The sequence below is a fragment of the Lampris incognitus genome, chromosome 2, assembly GCF_029633865.1.
Source record: "Lampris incognitus isolate fLamInc1 chromosome 2, fLamInc1.hap2, whole genome shotgun sequence".
NCBI lineage: Eukaryota > Metazoa > Chordata > Actinopteri > Lampriformes > Lampridae > Lampris > Lampris incognitus.
The window spans coordinates 7,525,261-7,545,049 of NC_079212.1; the positions used below are offsets into that span (position 1 = coordinate 7,525,261).

At 43.2% G+C, this 19,789-nt stretch overlaps 1 protein-coding gene across 1 annotated transcript; it reads left to right on the forward strand.

Annotated features, from left to right (window-relative positions):
- The first annotated feature begins 13,829 nt into the window (after nt 1-13,829).
- tlr9 (toll-like receptor 9) lies at nt 13,830-17,503 on the forward strand. Its single transcript, XM_056274093.1, has 3 exons — nt 13,830-15,241; nt 15,509-16,808; nt 17,297-17,503. The coding sequence occupies exons 1-3, from the start codon at nt 13,830-13,832 to the stop codon at nt 17,501-17,503; spliced, it is 2,919 nt and encodes a 972-aa protein (XP_056130068.1).
- The last annotated feature ends 2,286 nt before the right edge of the window (nt 17,504-19,789 follow it).

The following is a 19,789-nucleotide window of genomic DNA, read 5'->3' on the forward strand; positions in this document are numbered from 1 at the left end:
CTTTTTTTAGATCTATAAATATTCCCACAGCAAACTTTTTTTGACCTATGCAATTAGTTATTTCCTCAGTTAGTTCAATGAGTGCCACGGATGTCGATCTGTTTGGTCAAAACCCGTACTGGCTATCAGTCAGCCAATTGTGCTTCTCAATGAATTTGTCTAGTCTAGCAGCAAATAGTTTTTCCAATATTTTGAAGAATTGTGACAATACGGAAATTGGTCTGTAGTGTGTAAATTTGTGTTTTGCGATTTTCATTTTGCTTGGAACTTTACCAGATTGAAATTACATGTTATAAATGTGGGTTAGTGGTTTTGCAATAACTTCGATCACTTTCTTAACTATTGTCATATCAATATCATTCCAGTCAGTAGATTTTTTTGTTTGTTCTTGCATTTGTTTACAATGTCCACAATTTCCTTCTCTTCTACTGCTCTAAGAAAACTGGAACTTGAATTTCTGTCCCCATAATCACCATCATTCCCCTCTGTGATTGTGTCATTGATGTTTTTCTGCCAGTTTTGGGCCCACATTTACAAAGAATCTGTTGAAGCCATTGACCACACCTTCCATGTTATGTATAGTCTTATTATCTGTAAAATATTGAGGGCGGCTTTGGCCTCTAGATCCATTTCTAATAATACTACTACTACTACTTTCAGTTGCTCCTGTTTGGGGTTGCCACAGCGGATCTTCTGTTTCTATTTATTCCTGTCCTCTGCATCTTCCTTTGTCACACCATCCACCTGCATGTCCTCTCTCACCACATCAATAAACCTCTTTGGCCTTCCTTTTTTCTTCTTCCCTGGCAGCTCCATATTCAGCATCCTTCTCCCAATATACCCAGCATCTCTCCTCCACACATGCCCAAGGCATCTCAATCTTGCCTCTCTTGCTTTGTCTCCAAACCATCTAACCCGAGCTGTCCCTCGAATATACTTGTTCCTAATCCTGTCCTCCTTCGTCACTCCCAATGAAAATCTTAGCATCTTCAACTCTGCCACCTCCAGCTCCACCTCCTGTCTTTTCATCAGTGCCACTGTCTCCAAACCATACAACATAGCTGGTCTCACAACCATCTTATAAACCTTCCCTTTATCTCTTGCTGGTACCCTTCTGTCACAAATCACTCCTGACACTCTTCTCCACCCACTCCACCCTGCCTGCACTCTCTTCTTCACCTCTCTTCTGCACGCCCTGTTACTTTGGATAGTTGACCCCAAGTATTTAAACTCATACGCCTTTGTCACCTCTACTCTTTGCATCCTCACCATTCCACTGTCCTCCCTCTCAATCACACATATGTATTCTGTCTTGCTCCTGCTGACCTTCATTGCTCTTCTCTCCAGTGCATACCTCCACCTCTCAAGGCTCTCCTCAACCTGCACCCTACTCTCACTACAAATCACAATGTCATCCGCAAATATCATAGTCCACAGAGACTCCTGCTTGATCTTGTCCGTCAACCTGTCCATCACCATTGCAAACAAGAAAGCTCAGAGCCGATCCTTGATGGAATACCACGTCCACCTTGAATCCATCTGTCATTCCAACCACACACCTCACCACTGTCACACTTCCCTCATACATATCCTGCACCACTCCTACATACTTATCTACAACTCCTGACTTCGTCATACAATACCACACCTCCTCTCTCGGCACCCTGTCGTATACTTTCTCTAAATCTACAAAGACACAAAGAAACTCCTTCTGGCCTTCTCTATACTTCTCCATCAACATTCTCAAAGCAAACATTGCATCTGTAGTGCTCTTTCATGGCATGAAACCATACTGCTGCTCGCTAATCATCACCTCTCCTCTTAACCTAGCTTCTATTACTTGTCTGTGAATGTTCTCATTCATCCAGGTCATGGTTATCCAAAGGAGTTGAATCAAGTGCAACTGGACTTGGTATATATCCATGAAGACGTTTCGCCTCTCATCCAAGAGGCTTCCTCAGTTCGTGCCTTTCTGACTAGACCAAGCTAGTCTGACTGGCTGGTGATGATACTCAGAATTTATCCTCTAGGACAGTGGTTCTCAACCTTTTTGGGGTCCTGGACCCCCTGCGTTTTTTTGATCTACCCTGAGGACCCCTATACCTGATCTTGGGGGAGGGGGGTTGCAATTTGAAAGAAACAGTAGAAACTGCATTTTAAATTGCATTATAGCATTTATTCACTATTTGGGTCAAAAATAAGATCTTTCAGTTGTAACTTAGATATAGTTAACAAAACAGAATTCTTATGCAGTAACTTTCAGATATATGTAACAAAACAGAATTCTTATGCAGTAACTTTCAGATATATGTAACAAAACAGAATATGTATTCAGTAACTTTCAGATATATGTAACAAAACAGAATATGTATTCAGTAACTTTCAGATATATGTACCAACAGAATTTTTATGCAGTAACTTTTAACAATACAAACGGGAGCGAGATCTCTTATTAAAATACAATAAATTACACTTGTGAAACAGATGTAATTAGAGAAAAAAGTCCTGTTACCCTTTATAGTTTAGGTAGATAAAGGTCTCAGTCACATTTGAGTAAAATAATCCTATTTCTATAAATGTCATAGGATCTTTTTTTTTTTAAGATATTTTATTTTCACGGACCCCTTGCAATTACACCACGGACCACTAGGGGTCCGTGGACCCCCGGTTGAGAAACACTGCTCTAGGAGTCGTTGTCAGAGCTATTGATATGCGTGGATCTTTGTGATCCGATGTTTACCAACGCCCGTCGCTAACAGCGCCATAGATATGAGATTCTGAGTCTCATCACCAGCCAGTCAGACTAGCTTGGTCTATAGTCAGAAAGGCACGAACTGAGGAAGCCTCTTGGATGAGAGGCGAAACGTCTTCACGGATATATACCAAGTCCAGTTGCACTTGATTCAACTCCTTTGGATAGCTTCTATTACTCTTTCCCATATCTTCATGCTGTGGCTGATCAACTTTACACCTCTGTAGTTGCTGCAGTTCTGCACATCACCCTTGTTCTTGAAAATCGCTACCAGTATGCTTCTTCTCCACTCCTCAGGCATCCTCTCACTTTCCAAGAGTGTGTTAAACAATCTAGTTAAAAACTGCACTGCCATCTTGCCTAAACACAGTGTCGGCGCCAGAACAAATCTGACGGCCGGGCCTACGGTTTTCACGGGGGGGCATGAGCATTAGGGCTGTCAAATTTACATTCTATATTTGAATATTCTTCGATTGTGAATTTTTTTTATTAATTATTTGCTAAATTAACCTTCGAATGTGCGCTTAGAATCCTTACTTGTGCTCTGCTCTTTTCCCCCGTTGTTTTCCATTCGCGCACAGACGCTACCAGCAGATCGCGTGAGCTTACTCGCAGCAATCAGCCCTGTGTGTCACAGGCAATTACCACCTGAATGGACAAAATCACACACTGATGTTCCGCTCCGGTGTCCTGCTAACCCCGCTCCTCCACAATCACGAAATTTAAGCATTTTATTTGATTGATTATTATTATTATTGATTATGTATTTAAATGTGCTATGTGCATTAATTCATTTTAATTTTTACATGATGTTTAAGTACTAATTTTCACATCATCACTGGGTAATTGGCGGGGGGGCACAACTTTCATTTGTGGGGGCGAGGCCCGGCCAATGCCCCCCCGTAGCGCCGACACTGCCTAAACATCTCCATGCCTCCACAGGTATGTCATCTGGACCAACTGCCTTTCCACTCTTCATCCTCTTCATAGCTGCCCTCACTTCCTCCTTGCTAATCCACCGCACTTCCTGATTCACTACCCCCACATCATCCAACCTTCTCTCTCTCTCTCATTTTCTTCATTCATCAGCCTCTCAAAGTACTCCTTCCACCTTTTCAACACACTCTCCTCACTTGTCAGCACATTTCTTTGATCACCCTTACCTGCTGTACATCCTTCCCAGCTCGGTCCCTCTGTCTAGCCAATTGGTACAAGTCCTTTTCTCCTTCCTTAGCGTCTAACCTCTCATACAACTCACCATACGCCTTTTCTTTTGCCTTTGCCACCTCTCTCTTAACTTTACGTTGCATCTCCTCGTACTCCTGTCTACTTTCTTCATCTCTCTGACTATCCCACTTCTTCTTTGCCAACCTCTTCTTCTGTATACTTTGCTGTACTTCCTCATTCCACCACCAAATCTCCTTGTCTTCCTTCCTCTGTCCTGATGAACACCAAGTACCTCCCTAGCTGTCTCCCTCACTATTTCTGCAGTGGTTGTCCAGCCATCCGGCAACTCTTCACTACCACCCAGTGGCTGTTTTACCTCCTCCCTGAGCTCCACACGTTTTCCTTCATCAACTTCCACCATTTGATCTTTGGCTCTGCCTTCACTCTCTTCCTCTTCTTGGTCTCCAAAGTCATCCTACAGACCACCATCCGATGCTGCCTAGCTACATTCTCCCCTGTCACCACCTTGCAGTCCCCAATCCCTTTCAGATCATGCCTCCTACGTAAGATATAGTCTACCTGTGTGCACTTTGCTCCACTCTTATACATCACCCTGTGTTCCTCCCTCTTCTTGAAATATGTATTCACCACAGCCTTTTCCACCCATTTTACAAAATCCACCACCGTCTGTCCTTCCACATTTTTCTCCTTGACACCATACCTACCCAACACCTCCTCATCACCTCTGTTCCCTTCATCAACATGCCCATTGAAGTCCGCTCCAATCACCACTCTCTCCCCCTTGGGTGCACTCTCCACCACTTCATCAAACTCACTCCAGAATTCTTCTTTCTCTTCCATCCCACACCCAACTTGCGGGGCATATGCACTGATATCATTCATCAACACACCTTCGATTTCCAGCTTCATAATCATCACTCTGTCCGACACCCTCTTCATCTCCAAAACACTCTTCACATACTCTTCCTTCAGAATTACCCCTACCCCATTTCTCCTCTCATTCGCACCATGGTAGAAAAGTTTGAACCCACCTCCGATGCTCCTGGCCTTACTCCCCTTCCACCTGGTCTCTTACATACAGTTTATCTACCTTTCTTCTTTCCATCATATTAGCCAGCTCTCTGCCTTTACCAGTCGTAGTGCCAACATTCAAAGTTCCGACTCTCACCTCCACACTCCTACCCTTCCTCCTCTCCCGCTGCCTCTGGACATGCCTTCCCCCTCTCCTTCTCCTTTGCCCAACAATGGCATTGTTTCCAACAGTACCGGTGGCGGTTGTTGGTAACCCGGGCGTTGACCGATCCGGTATGGAAATCTGATTTATGATCCGCATATTTGATTTGGCAAAGACTTTATGTCGGATGCCCTTCCTGATGCAACCCTCCCCATTTATCCGGGCTTGTGACCGGCACTAAGAATGCACTGGCTTGTGCATCCTCAGTGGCTGGGTTCAGTTTCTAATAATACTATTCAACACATTCCACATACCTTTGGTGTTGTTTTTATTGGTCTCTAATTCTTTATTGTAGTATTCCTTCTTGCATGTCCTCATAATGTTTAGTTAGCTTGTTTTTATAGTTTCATTCATTCATTCATCACCAGCCACTTCTCCGGGGTCAGATCACGGTGGCAGCAAGCTAAGTAGGGCACTCCAGACGTCCCTGTCCCAAGCAACGCCCTCCAGCTCCTCCTGGGGGGATTCCAAGGCCCGGCCAGATTGGACATGTAGTCCCTCCAGCAAGTTCTGGGTCTACCCCGGGGTCTCCTCCGGGGTAGACCCTGTTGGTCATGCCCTGTAAACCTCCAAAGGAAGGTGCCCAGGAGGCATCCTAATCAGATGCCCAAACCATCTCAACTGGCTCCTTTCGACGTGAAATAGCAGCGGCTCTACTCCGAGCTCCCTCCGGATGTCCGGGCTCCTCACCCTATCTCTAAGACTGAGCCCAGACACCCTACGGAGGAAACTCATTTCAGCCGCTTGTATCTGCGAGCTCACCCTTTCGGTCACTACCCAAAGCTGATGACCATAGGTGAGGGTTGGAACGAAGATTGACTGGTAAATTGAGAGGTTTGCCTTCTGGCTCAGCTCCCTCTTCACCACAACAGTCCGGTACAACGTCCGCATTACTGCTGATGCTCAAGGCTCAGCGTTTTCGGTTTTTACCGATTTTCACTGAGAAATACCCAGATTTTTAAAAGGAGCAGATCAGTTTAAACTGATTTTCACCCGGATTTTATCTTTCCACGGATCCAAAAGTTGCTCCTGTTCATGTGAGGTTATGTAACAGTGTCCTCTTGTGGCAAAATTTGGCATGCTGGATGGCCATGAAAAATAAAAACCGAAATGCTGAGCCTTGCCAATGCTGCACCAATCCGCCTGTCAATCTCCCACTCCATCCTACCCTCACTCTTGAACAAGACCCCCGGATACTTGAACTCCTTCACTTGAGGCAACAACGAATCCCCAACCTGGAGGGAGCAATCCGCCATTTTCCAGTAGATTTTCTGGAAATTTTTTTAATATGTTTTTGTATTTTATTTCTGCTTCAATGGTTCTGTGCTTCATGAATTCTCTCTAGAGCTTATTTTATATGAAAAGCATTACGTAGTCCCTTTGTGATCCACTGACTATCTTTATATTTCTGTTTACATACGTCTTTGAATAGACATATGTAAATAGAACAATTTCTGATGGAACAAGTTCAATCCCAAGTTCAAAACCCAATAGAACAATTTCTGAATTGTTCTGTTAGGCAATTTTTGTCATATAAGGACTGAAATATGTTTAGGAATGAATCTTGAGCTTTGTCAGTGTCTTTTTCTTTGTATGTTGTATTCCAGTTACATGTTAGTAGTTCATCTTAAAAAGCATTCATGGATTCTTCTGTTCTTAATGTTGTTGGGAACTTTGTTCTTCATAAAATTACAGTCGTAGACTGTAAAAACCGGAAGATGGTCGCTGATGTCATTTATTAAAAGCCCGGTGTTTGTGTCGCCTTCTATAATGTTTGTGAATATATTGTCTATAAAGGTGGCACAGTGTGGTGTGATTCTGCTAGGTCCAGTGATTTTAGGATATAAACCCAAACTGGACATCGTATTAATGAACTCTTGTTGTTCTTATTTGGATTTAACAGGTCTAGTATATTGAAATCCCAACATATGAACATATTCTTTTGTGTTGATTTTGAATAAGTTTCTTCTATCCAGTCCTTAAATATTTCAATATTTGATCCCAGTAATCTGTGTATATAACTTATGATTACATTCTTCCTCTTTTCCACACAGATTTCAATTGTGATACATTCCAGCACATCATCAACAGTTGTTGACATTACTCCTACCACCACCTTGTAATTGAGGCTGTTGCGCCCCCCCCCCCCCATTTTTGTTCCTCCTGTTCTAATAAGACAATTTGTATCTGACTAACTCAAAGTCAACGCTGTTCTCAGGGCTAATCCATGTTTCACATGTAGCTATTATGTTGAATGGATTCTTAAAGTGACTTAGGTATTCTTTGATGTTTTGGAATTGGCATATAGGCTTCTGCTGTTAATGTGGCTAATTGAAATTTTATTATCTGAGTTGACCATCATGTTAAACTGATGATCAGTGTAGTATAGACAGTTAAATTATTTTCTGGGTGTGATGGCCTGGCGGTCTGTCCAGCGTGTCTCCCTGCCTGCCGCCCAATGACTGCTGGGATAGGCCCCAGCATCCCCGCAACCCTGAAACCAGGATAAGCGGATCGAATAATGGATGGATGGATATCATTTTCCATATCCTGTGATTTATGCAGTAGCGGCTGGTGCTAACAATTTTTTTTTTTTGGGGGGGGGGGGTAATTTACCTTGGCGCAGCACACCTGACAGCTGCTTTAATGTCCACACAGTCACAGAGTTTATTAAGAAGGCCTATAGGCTACATTGTCCTTCTTAATAACTTTGTGACTGTGTGGACATTAAAGCAGCTGTCAGGTGTGCTGCACTAAGGTAAATTGCACCCCCCCCCCCAAAAAAATATTTTTTTAGCACCAGCTGCCACTGGATTTGTGTTCTGAATATCTGCAAGTCTTTTAATTCCTTTTTTCACGTTCTCTAGTCCTTGCTGTTAGCTGATCATCAATGTCTCCAGTCGGAGATGAAAGACTACTCTCTGGTCTGGTCATGGTTGTGTATAATGTTTTACTTTGCATGTTTTATTGATTGGTGTGTTGAATATACTATAATTATTATATTGTACCATTTACGCAGAAAGCCAGCTCTATGCACCTGTGATTTTACTGCCAACCTATTCTATCCAGTATATAATTAGGTTAAGACGGCAGGGAGCAACTCCAAGGTCTGCAGTTCCTGCTTTTGACCAACTTCAGGAAGAACAAAGTGTACCCAAAGTGATCAGGTACTTTATCTAATCTGACTTGTATGCCAGCAGCCACAGCCCGTGTCAAAAAAACTGGGCAGATGATACTCTTAACACACTAAACTTCGCGTTACTAAACATCAGGTCTTTGGCAGGAAAAACATTTTTAATCAATGATTTTGTCATCAAGCACAATCTCAATTTAATGTTTTAAACTGAAACGGGGTTAGACCAAGACAACAGCACAAATGTTCTTACCGAGTCAACCCCTGCCAACTTCAGTTTGGTGAGCGACACCAGACAGCACAAGAAAGGAGGTGGAGTTGCCTTGTTGTTTAATCATTCAGTCCAGTGCAAGAAGATATCTTTTGGAAATCTTGCTCCTTTTGGATTTGTGGCTCTTCAATTGAATTCCTCTTCTCAAGTTGTGTTTCTAAATATCTATAGGCCACCTCAATACAATGCAAACTCTTTTGATGACTGAACTGCTGTCTATAGTCCATTAAATTTGACAGTGTTGTCACTGGTGGTGATTTAAACATCCATGCTGACAACCCCTTGGACAGAGGAACTAAAGGACTGTTGTATTCTTGATATCTATGGACTGACTTGGCTTGTGATGGAGCCCACACACAACAAGGGGCACACTCTGGACTTAATTATCTCTAAGGGTCTGAACATTTCTAAGGTTGTGGTGACTGTTGCTCCCTCCGATCATTCCTGTGTTAAGAGTACCATCTCCGTGCACACAAATGCTCAAACAGAGGTAATCACAAAAGGACATATCACTGAAAGCACCGGTGAAATATTTATTCAGGCTTTCTCTTCCACACCCGCCCTCTCTTGGGTCTCAGTCAGTGAGCTTCTAGATAATTTTAATTCTAACATTATCGATGTTATCAATGCCAATGGACCCACTAAGGTGAAGGTGGTGTCAAGTGAGGAAAGCTCTCCACGGACGTGTGCCAAGCTGGTCAGAGTAGAAAAAAAGAGTGTCGTAAAGATGAACGCAGGTGGCAAAAAACATCTTACTGTTCGATATGACATCTTTAAAAGAGAGACTGCACATTTATAATTTGGAACTGAGCAATGCAAGGCGGTCATACTTTTCTGACATCATTCCCCAAAACAATCTATGTGCCTTGTTTGCTACTGTTGAAAGGCTAACAAACCTCATGTGGCAGTAGCCTATGAATTTCTGACTATCAGGGCCTGCAAAGAATTTGCCGCCACCTTCAATGGCAACATTTATAAAATTAGGCAGGCAGTCAGTGCCTCCAGACTAGGTACAGGGTATATGTTGTCCTTGGATCAACCTCAAATCAATTCAAATAGCATGACACAATTTGATCCCATCAACCATAAAAAGTTGGAGGACATTATCCAACAGCTGAAATCCTTCTCCTCCTGCCTTGATATTCTGCCAACAGGCTTTTTCAAACAAAATTTCTAACTGCACGGCCTCAGATCTTCTATAAATTGTCAACACATCTCTTCTCTCAGGTCCCTTCCCACAGGCCCTGAAAACTGCAGACATCAAGCCACTCTTAAAAAAGAATCATCTAGACACTTCACTAATGAACAATTATAGGCCCATATCAAACCTCACATTCCTTAGTAAAATAATTGATAAAGCTGTTTCCCAGCAGCAGCTGAACAACTTCTTGGTGCTGAACAACTGTTCTGATGTCTTCCAGTCAGAATTTTGACCAACCACACCTCAGCACTCAGACTGCTCTTGTTAAGGTCTTTAATGACATCTGCTTAAACACACAGTAGCAGAATCTCAGTCCTGGTATTATTGGATCTCAGTGCTGCATTTGACACAGTCAAGTACAACATATCACTAGACCGATTGGAAAACTGGGTGGGACTTTCTGGCACAGCACTAAACTGGTTTAAATCCTACCTAAAGGGCAGGGACTACTTTGTGTCCATAGGTAATTACAAATCTGAGCGTACAAAAATTACCTGTGGAGTTCCCAGGGCTCCATTCTGGGGCTGCTTCTGTTTAACGTCTATATGCTCCCACTATTTCAGATTATGGAAAACCGCAAAATGTCACTATGATTATGCAGACGACACACAGATTTACATAACCATATCACCAGGGGTCTATATGTCCATCCAAGCACTAAGTGCTTTGAACAAATCAATGATTGGATATCTCAGAATTTTCTTCAGTTAAACCAAAACAAAACTGAAGTAATTGTCTTTGGAGCCAAGGAAGAATGATTAAAAGTCAGCACTCAGCTACAATCGGTAATGTTAAAAACCACAAACCAAGCCAGAAATCTTGGTGTAGTCATGGACTCAGACATGAATTTATGTAGGCACATTAAGACAAGAAGAAGAAGAACATATGGGGAATTAAAGGATTTATGTCTCAGCAGGATTTGGAAAAACTTGCATGCATTTATCTTCAGTTGACTCGACTACTGTAATGGCGTCTTTACAGGTCTCTCTAAAAAATGGATCAAACAGCTGCAGCTGATTCAGAACGCTGCTGCTGCTCGAGTCCTCGCTAAGACCAAAACATGGATCCCATCACTCCAATTCTGAGGTTGTTACACTGGCTTCCTGTCCGTCAAAGAACTGATCTTAAATCTCTGCTCTTGGGTTTATAAAGCAGTGAACGGTTTAGGGCCAAAATACATTTCTGCTCTTCTGCTACAGTATCAACCATCCAGACCTCTCAGATCATCTGGGACAGGTCTGCTTTCTGTCCCCAGAGTCAAAACTAAGCGTGTAGAGGCAGCTTTCGGTTTTTATACACCACATATGTATATGGAAGAAACTCCCAGAAAATTGCAGGTCTGCTGTAACTCTCAGTTCTTTTAAATCAAGGCAGAAGAGCTTCCTGTTATCTGCTGCCTATGATTAAATAAAATGTGAAACTTTTGATTATCATCTTACACTGCACCAATGGCGTGCCTGTGATAATTTAATCAAAATAATCATACAAAAATGTCATAACAACATGTCAAAATCTCACTCTAGTTACAAGTATGCTGTGTTATAACGTATTTTTAATGATATTTTTATGTCCTTGTCCTTTTTAAGTCTTTAAATTTCTAAGAGCGAAACGCCACATAGCGCACAAGCTCGCCTACTCTCTCAGTGGGAAGGGTAGGCTCTGCTTTTCCCAGGATGACATTTAACGCGGTGAAGTTCGGAGTTTGCGCATGCGTATTGCGTAGTTAGGGGCAAAAAAATCAACGGATGAGGAAAGGCGCTGCTTTTGGCGGGACTGCGAACCAATCAGAGCCATCGAGGTCACGCCATATGTCTCATGGAGAGCTTGGCGGAGACAGGTGAATGGACTTCATCTTCAAGTGAAGGTAAGCCACTGATTTTGTGCTTTTATGCTCGTGGCAGTGTTAATCTGTATACGTCTTTTTCGTGTAGTGTGGCTGTGCTGGACAAGTTAACTTATAAGCAAGATTTTTAATTTGACTTAATTCTCTAAATTTTGATTTGTTTTTATAGAACGCTGTCCTGCATCAGACAACCATCGCTGTATCGCCTCCCCTATCAGCTGCACTCACCTGTTACATCATCACATCCTTATTATTAATAATAGCTCTTTATACAGTCATTTTGTGGAAGTTTTCAAGTTTGATTGTTCATTTTTTACAAAAGTTTGCATTGATATTTATTGTTCATTTTTACAAACCTATACAAATGTAGAGTTCACAAAGGTATGCAACTGTTTGTGTAGCTGAACTGAAGTGTATGGTAATGGATTTTACAAATCTGTACAACATTTGAATTGATGTTTATTGTTCATTTTTACAACCCTATACAATGTAGAGTCCACAAAGGCCTGCCACTGTTCTTACATTCATGCACTTTTGCAGCTGTGTAGCTGAACTGGAGTGTGTAGCTGCAGTGGGTGCTTGCATGCATGCTTTGCAGCCAGTATCTTTTATTATGCTTTTGTCACTTTGTGTTTTCTAAGATACTGGCTAGATGTGAAATTGAGTACTGTGAATGACATGACTACATGAGTCATGTATGGCTTCCCAAGTCACACTTTTTTTTTACTTGTGGTGTTGCCTTGTTGTTTTCGGGCTGGCTCAAGGCATCATGCCACATTTTCTTTTCACCGATTGACAGTTCATCTCCCACTAACACATCAAAAACAGCCCTGAAAGTTGTCAACCATTTTGAAGTGTACAGATCTGTGCAAGTCATCTCAGTTTGTCTTCCAGTTCCACAAATCGGTGCAATTACTCGTAAATGATATTTGCTGTTCACTTTCACTACTCAATATTTGTGATTATGTTGATTCTCTTTTTAAAATGTTTACAAGTTGTTATATGATGTAGCTGAACTGGACTGGGATCTAACTGCACAGGAGGCGCATTGATGCTGGGATACGCGCTGTTATATGTTTACCTTCTCACCATTTGTCACCTGCTGAGGACACTTTGTATCTTATGAGTTTGCTTCTAAATCGTTTTGGGTAAAAGCATGCCCTAAGTGACTAACTGCTATTTTCACACGTATTGCCCCAAAACTGGTGTTTTTAATTGATCTATAGTAGGTGACCTCAGTACATATGAACATTGCATGAATTCACTCATTTTATTGTACATCACAATGCTGGCAATGAATTAATGAAATGGTACATAATTTAAATATATGTAATTGTATATTTTACATATATAAAATTATATATTTTTTTTACCAAAAATGTTGTTTCTTTGTGTGATGTTTGTGTTCTTCTTTTCAGGTAATGTTTCAACAATATTTACAAACAGTATCTGATAACTGCTGTTTGTACTGGCCTCAACGAAGTCCCCAGTGGTTTGGGAGCAGCACTAAGGAAAGGCAATGAATGGTGTTACCTCGTCATTTCACAGCTATCAAAATCCATATACAACAAGAAATACTTTGACAATATTTTTGTTTAGGTTCTCGTTTGGGATGTAGTTCAGCCGGGGGGGGGGGGGGCACAACATTCTAGAATTCCGTGGCAGTTGGACGGATGAAGAAGGATCAGGTTGTTATAAAATATTAAGAGAGCACAAAAGGATGTAATTTGGATTTGTGAATGCCCACTGCCTACCCAGCCGCCGACCCCATCGCACATCACTGCACCGCACTGTAACTTTTACTCTATCTTTTTATTTGCTTTTAAATGTCTTTTTGTTGCCGTATGTTGCTTTTCGTAATGCCTTTTATATTTTACGTAAAGCAAGTTGAATTGCCTTGATGCTGAAAAGTGCTATACAAATATATTTGCCTTGCCTTGCCTTTCTCTAAGAAAAAAAAAATGAATTGACTTAAAAACCACAAACATCTGTACGTCTATTGCGTTTGTTTATTTCTATGAAACACACATACTGGAGCCAGTATCCCAAGTTTTAAAAACCTCAGGCAATTCTATCTGCACTGTAGTATGAGGGTGACACTGCAGTAATAAATCTGAAGCAACAGTATGTTGCCTATGAAATAATGCGTTTTGAATATATCCTTTAAGCTGTGTTTGTTTGTTTTTGTTTTTGATCCATTTCAGGCCATGTTGCAAAATGTCCTTATTCTCATGCTTGGTCAGCTTCTTCCATTGGTGAGAACCAGGTATCCCATCTTCTTCCCCTGTGACAGTGATGTGAACGCCACCTCAATAGACTGCTCTCACAGGCCACTCGTTGAAATTCCTGTTCTCACCTCTTCAAAAGTGCTGTCACTCAACCTGAGCTGGACCAAGATTAAGGAAGTGGGACAGCATGCTTTCTCGGGAACTCCAAACCTTCATACGCTGAAAATAATGGGGAATTGTCCCCCGGGTAACCAGCGAGCATTTTATGACCGCTCATGCAAAATGGAGATCCACTACCATGCTTTCAAAGGCCTGCAGAATCTCCATTTTCTCTATTTGTCAGGAAACAGCCTCACGTCCTTACCCTGGTTACCAAAAAGCTTGAGGATTCTGGATCTGGAAAACAACTGCATCTTCAACATACACCGCCCTTTGAAAGTTCCATATCTAGAGCAACTCTCCCTCATGAAAAACTGTTTTTATCTCAACCCTTGCAACCAGTCATTTTACATCAGTGAGGATGTTTTCAGGGAGCTTCCAAAACTCAAGCGTCTGACTCTGGGTTACAACAATTTGACGTCAGTCCCAACAGGGCTGCCATCCTCGCTGGAGAGACTGGATTTGAGAGAGAATACAATCACGGAGATTTTAGAAGGAGCATTTGCAAACCTGACTAAACTCAACTATCTAAATCTGGAGTGGAATTGCCAGCGCTGCGATCACGCAGCTCGACCATGCTTTCCCTGCCCCCAAAACAAGTCCCTCTTCTTACACCCAAAATCACTCTATGCTGAGAATAGCTCCGTCGTCTACCTCAGTTTGAGGGGAAACTCTCTGCGTGATTTCCCAGAGGGCCTCTTCCGACCTTTGACCAAGTTACGAAGACTGGACCTCTCTGACAACCTCCTGGCGTACGCCATCCGTAATGGCACCTTCTTCACGGAGCTGAAGAGCCTGACGTGGATCAGCCTCATCTATAACTATGAACCCATGAGAACATTTGATGAGCTGAAACTTTCACCACATCTTGGCCACATCTCTGGTCTGAGATATCTTCTCCTCAGTGGGAACTTTTTCCACATGCTTTCAGCACAGAGCCTTGACGTTTTGTTCAAACTGCATGAGCTGAAGGTCCTTGAGCTGCGAATGAACTTCATCAACTCATGTGACATGAGTGCTCTGGGACGCCTTCCTTCCCTGAAGAAAGTGGACCTCTCACAGAACATGCTGAACTTCTTTCGGTCTTGTTCCGGTCCATCCCCTGAGAATGCTTTGCAACATGGCCCCTGGCAGGACCTGGCCACGTTTCATGATTTCCCTGATCCAGCCCTAATACTTGTGGATCGGAGGGCCACTGAAAACAACCCATGGCAACCTCCTGAAAAGAAGATGTCAGAAATAACTGAGGACAATGTCTTACAAATTCCAACAATATGGGAATTCAGAGACCGGTTTTGTCGAAACAATCTGACATATGACCTCTCCCAAAATGACATTCTCTACCTTACCAAAGGTTTACTTGTAGGTATGGAAAAGGCTGTGTGCTTGGACCTTTCTTACAATTACATGAGCCAGACCTTGAAAGGTGGATTATTTGGAAACGTGAAATCCTTGGTTTACCTCAATATGGCATACAATAGAATTGACCTGTACTATAGAGAGGCTTTCAGTGAACTTAATGCTACTCTGAAGGTATTAGACCTCAGCAACAATGAGTTTCACTTCCAGATGAAGGGCATGGGGCATCGCTTTGGGTTCATCCGCAATCTCACTTATTTGGAAGTCTTAAGTCTGGCAAACAATGGCATTGCGATGAGGATAGATCAGAGGCTGGCCAGTAATTCACTGAAATACCTCTATTTCTCTGGAAATCATCTTGACATCATGTGGGACTCCAGTGACAACAATTACCTCCATTTCTTCCAGGACCTTGAAAATTTAATCCATCTGGACATCTCTCAGAATCATTTGAGATCAATATCGCCAGTTGTGCTCTGTAACCTACCAAAGAGCATCGAGGCCCTCTGGATCAGTAACAACAAACTGAACTATTTCCCATGGCAGAACGTCACGGCTCTCATCAAGCTGCGCCACCTCAACCTCAGTGAAAACCACCTATCCTATTTGCCAAACACAGCCATAGATTTTGGCCCAGATTTTGCTCTGTTGGACCTCAGTTACAACCAGATCAGCTTTCTTCCTGAGGACTTCTTCAATAAAGCAGAATCCTTGCTATATCTCTACCTCAGCCATAATAATCTGAAAGCGCTAAACCACCTGTCGCTCCCTGCCCTGCTGAAAAATGGTACAGCTCTTCAGAAACTCACCCTGCATGCAAACCCCTTTGAATGTGACTGCGATAATTCCGGGTTCGCTGAATTCCTGCGGTCCAGCACAGTGCTGATCCCCTATCTTACCACCAGCGTTCATTGCGAATTCCCAGAGTCCCTGCAAGGTAAGAGCGTTCTGTCCATCGACCAGCGCTCCTGCCAGGAGATCTACGGGGGCTTGGCCTTCCTCTTCACCTCCTTCCTGGTCGTGTTGCTTACAATTTTACCCCTGTTGAAACATCTCTACGGCTGGGACCTTTGGTACTGTTTCCAGCTGTTGTGGGCAGGATACAAGGGCTACTCCCATTTACCAGGCAGTGACTTCCATGGTCACTATGATGCATTCATAGTATTTGACGTAGATAACCAGGCTGTGAGGGACTGGGTCTACAACGAGCTAACCGTCCACCTGGAGAGCTCGGGTCACAGGAGGTTCTGTCTCTGTTTGGAGGAGAGAGACTGGGTTCCTGGGCTCTCCTGCATCGAGAACCTCCACAATGCTGTGTACAGCAGCGTGAAGACGGTGTTCGTGCTGTCCAAAGGCTGGAGTAGCAATGGCGACGCGGTAGTGAATGGCGTGATACGTCAGGCTTTCTTCATGGTTCAGCAGAGGCTTCTGGATGAAAAGGTTCAGTAGAGTAAACTTTAGGTTTCCTTTTTTTTTCTGCTCATAAGTTAGTGTACTTTGTTCAAAGTTCATGTTTTATTTACTGAGTGCACAGTAACAGTGCACACCGTAATAGTGGCTGCCAATGAAATGCTTTAACTTCAACTTTCAGCAGCATAAAAATTAAAGCAGCAATAAAAAGTTAAAAAAAAGAAGAGTACAGACTGAATGAAATGAAAAAGAATAAAGTGTAATAAAAGTTTAGTCAGGATAAAACAGTTTGAATCTGTGTTAATTACAGAATTAAAGTATTGAATGGTGTCTGTTTCTAACTGTACGTTACCTATTTGTCCGTGTGCAGCATCTGTCTGTACCTATCGATACACAGTAGCATTTATGCATTGCTATAATTTAGATATATGTGCGTTTACTGTACATCATCCCAATTCCTGTTAAGTGGCTGGCTCGTTTCCATGGTTAACACTCCTCTCTTATTTCATCTGAACAAGGTGGACGTGGCGGTGCTGGTTCTGTTGGATGAGATGTTTCCCAAACTCAAGTACCTGCAGCTGAGGAAGCGACTGTGTCGGAAGTCGGTGTTGTCCTGGCCAAGGAATCCCAGGGCCCAGCTGCTTTTCTGGAACAAACTGAGGATGGCGCTGTCCTCAGATAACCTCCGGCTCTATGACAACAACATGAGCGAAAGCTTCATATGACTGACAGCACAGATCAGTGACGTGGCAGTATAGGACAATTTCTACTGTTAATTCTTCTTTGATGGTTTTTTTTTTTATTTATTTCTGATTTTCTCCCAATTTAGTGGCCAATCGATCCCTATTTTAATTCAAACACCCACCCTCAGTGGTGGATCTAGAGATTTTTTCCTGGGCTGGCAAAGGGGTGGCAAGACTGTGTCCCAGAGGTGGCAGCTGCCACCCCTTGCCACCCTGTAGATCCGCGCCTGTGAGGGGGGAGGGGGATTCTAAATCGGCGAACTCTGTTTGAGACGAGTTTGGTGCGGGTCTCATTGACCTTCACCGTGCATGTACATAAAATTTACTTTAAAAACATATTATCTGATTTATAAATGGGGTGGCAACAGGGGTGGCAAGACTGTGTCCCAGAGGTGGCAGCTGCCACCCCTTGCCACCCTGTAGCTCCGCCCCTGCCCACCCTCGTACTGCGCATGCGTTCGCCGACTGCATCTCTCCGGCCGGCAGTCTGGAAGGAGACGCCTCCCCACTTCCGTGACAAGGCGACTCCAGGCCGAACCACTGTTTTTTCCCGACACACCCCGAGACGCATTCACGTGACGCACACAAGCCGACTCCGCCCCCCTCCCGAAGACAGCGTCGCCAAGGATCGCTGCTTCATCGAGTCCGGCCATAGTCGGATCTGACGAGACCGGGGCGCGAACCCCCGGTCCCCAGTGGGCAACTGCATGGACACAAAGCCGATGCTTAGACCGCTACACCACCGCGGACTCCTTTGATGTTTTTAATGGTGATTTTTTTTATCTTTAAGGGTTCTCTCGTTGCTATCTCACTTCTCATGTCTGTATTTATGAACACATGCTTTTTGACCAGCAGATGGATATCTGCCTAGAAATGATGCGGTAGAGTTTTAGGTAACACTTTAGTATGGGGAACATATTCTAAGTAACAAAAACTTAATTACTAGTGAATTAGTAATGATCAAGATGTCACTTTAGTATGGGGAACATATTCTAAGTAACAACAACTTAATTACTAGTGAATTAGTAATGATCAAGACGTCACTTTAGTATGGGGAACATATTCTAAGTAACAAACACTTAATTTAGAGTAATGTAACACTATGAACACTTGTAGTTTTGTGTTATGTTATGTAAGAACAGACCATATTCATTAAGTGTCAGTAAGGGAGAATAACTCTTGTGGTACTACCACCTTATAAAGGCCATACTAAGTAAAGCATATTGAGGTGGTACTACTAATAAGCAATACTTCTGAGGTTATAGAGGGAAAACTCATAGTTAATGGCTTACTGGTTGTATAATAAGGCCATGCAGAATAAGGCATTAATGAGTACGTAATAATGACCAATTACGAGCCAATATGTTGCTAATTTGCATGCTAATAAGCACCTAATTAATGGTGACTATGTTCCCCATACTAAAGTGTTACCGAGTTTAACGCTTCCTCCCTGGGACTGTTGCTGGGTGTTGAAACGGCGTCTGGGCTGTTTTGTGCGGAGCTGTACTGTCCTACTTACCCGGTAAAGTGACCCCGGAAGTGATGGGAAAGAAAACCCAAGGAAACGAATGAAAATCTGATTCTCGCCTACGTTCGCTGTCAGTTCTGAGTTGCCTGTTTCGCTTCCCCTCGGCGAGGCACCCTGGGACACAACGCTGCTGAGTCACTTCGGTCCACTTTTGACAAGGCCGAGCTTTGCGTGTGTGTTTGTTTGTTTCCTTCGTCAACTCATGCGAGAGGAAAGTTGCGGCACAAACGTAGTTTTGCAGCTGTTGTTTAGCCACGGTGGCGCAGGGGTTAGCGTAGTCGCCTCACAGCAAGAAGGTCCTGGGTTCGAGCCCCGGGGTAGGCCAACCTTGGTGGGTCATCCTGGGTCGTCCCCCTGTGTGGAGTTTGCATGTTCTCTGCGTGTAGGTCAGGTGAATCGACCGTACTAATTGTCCCTAGTGTTGTGACATGTTAATTAGGACAGGATGCTAGGTGGAGTGATACAGGAAGTGATGTATGATGTATTGACCCCTGAGCATAACGTGGAGTAAAGTTATGTCAAACCCTGTTCTGGTTGTCTGCCTTGTCATCCACTAACACCACATGGTGGCAGCGGTAATGGATTGCCGATAAAACCGACGCCAACACCCGCTTTGTGCTCGACGTGAGACGCCAACAGAGTGGTCCGAGGAGGATTTCTGTGGCCGGAGGCGGCGAGTGTAAGCCACAGGCTACCTCAGGCTAGGAAGCTAACGGGAGCGTGCAGACCAATACAGTGGA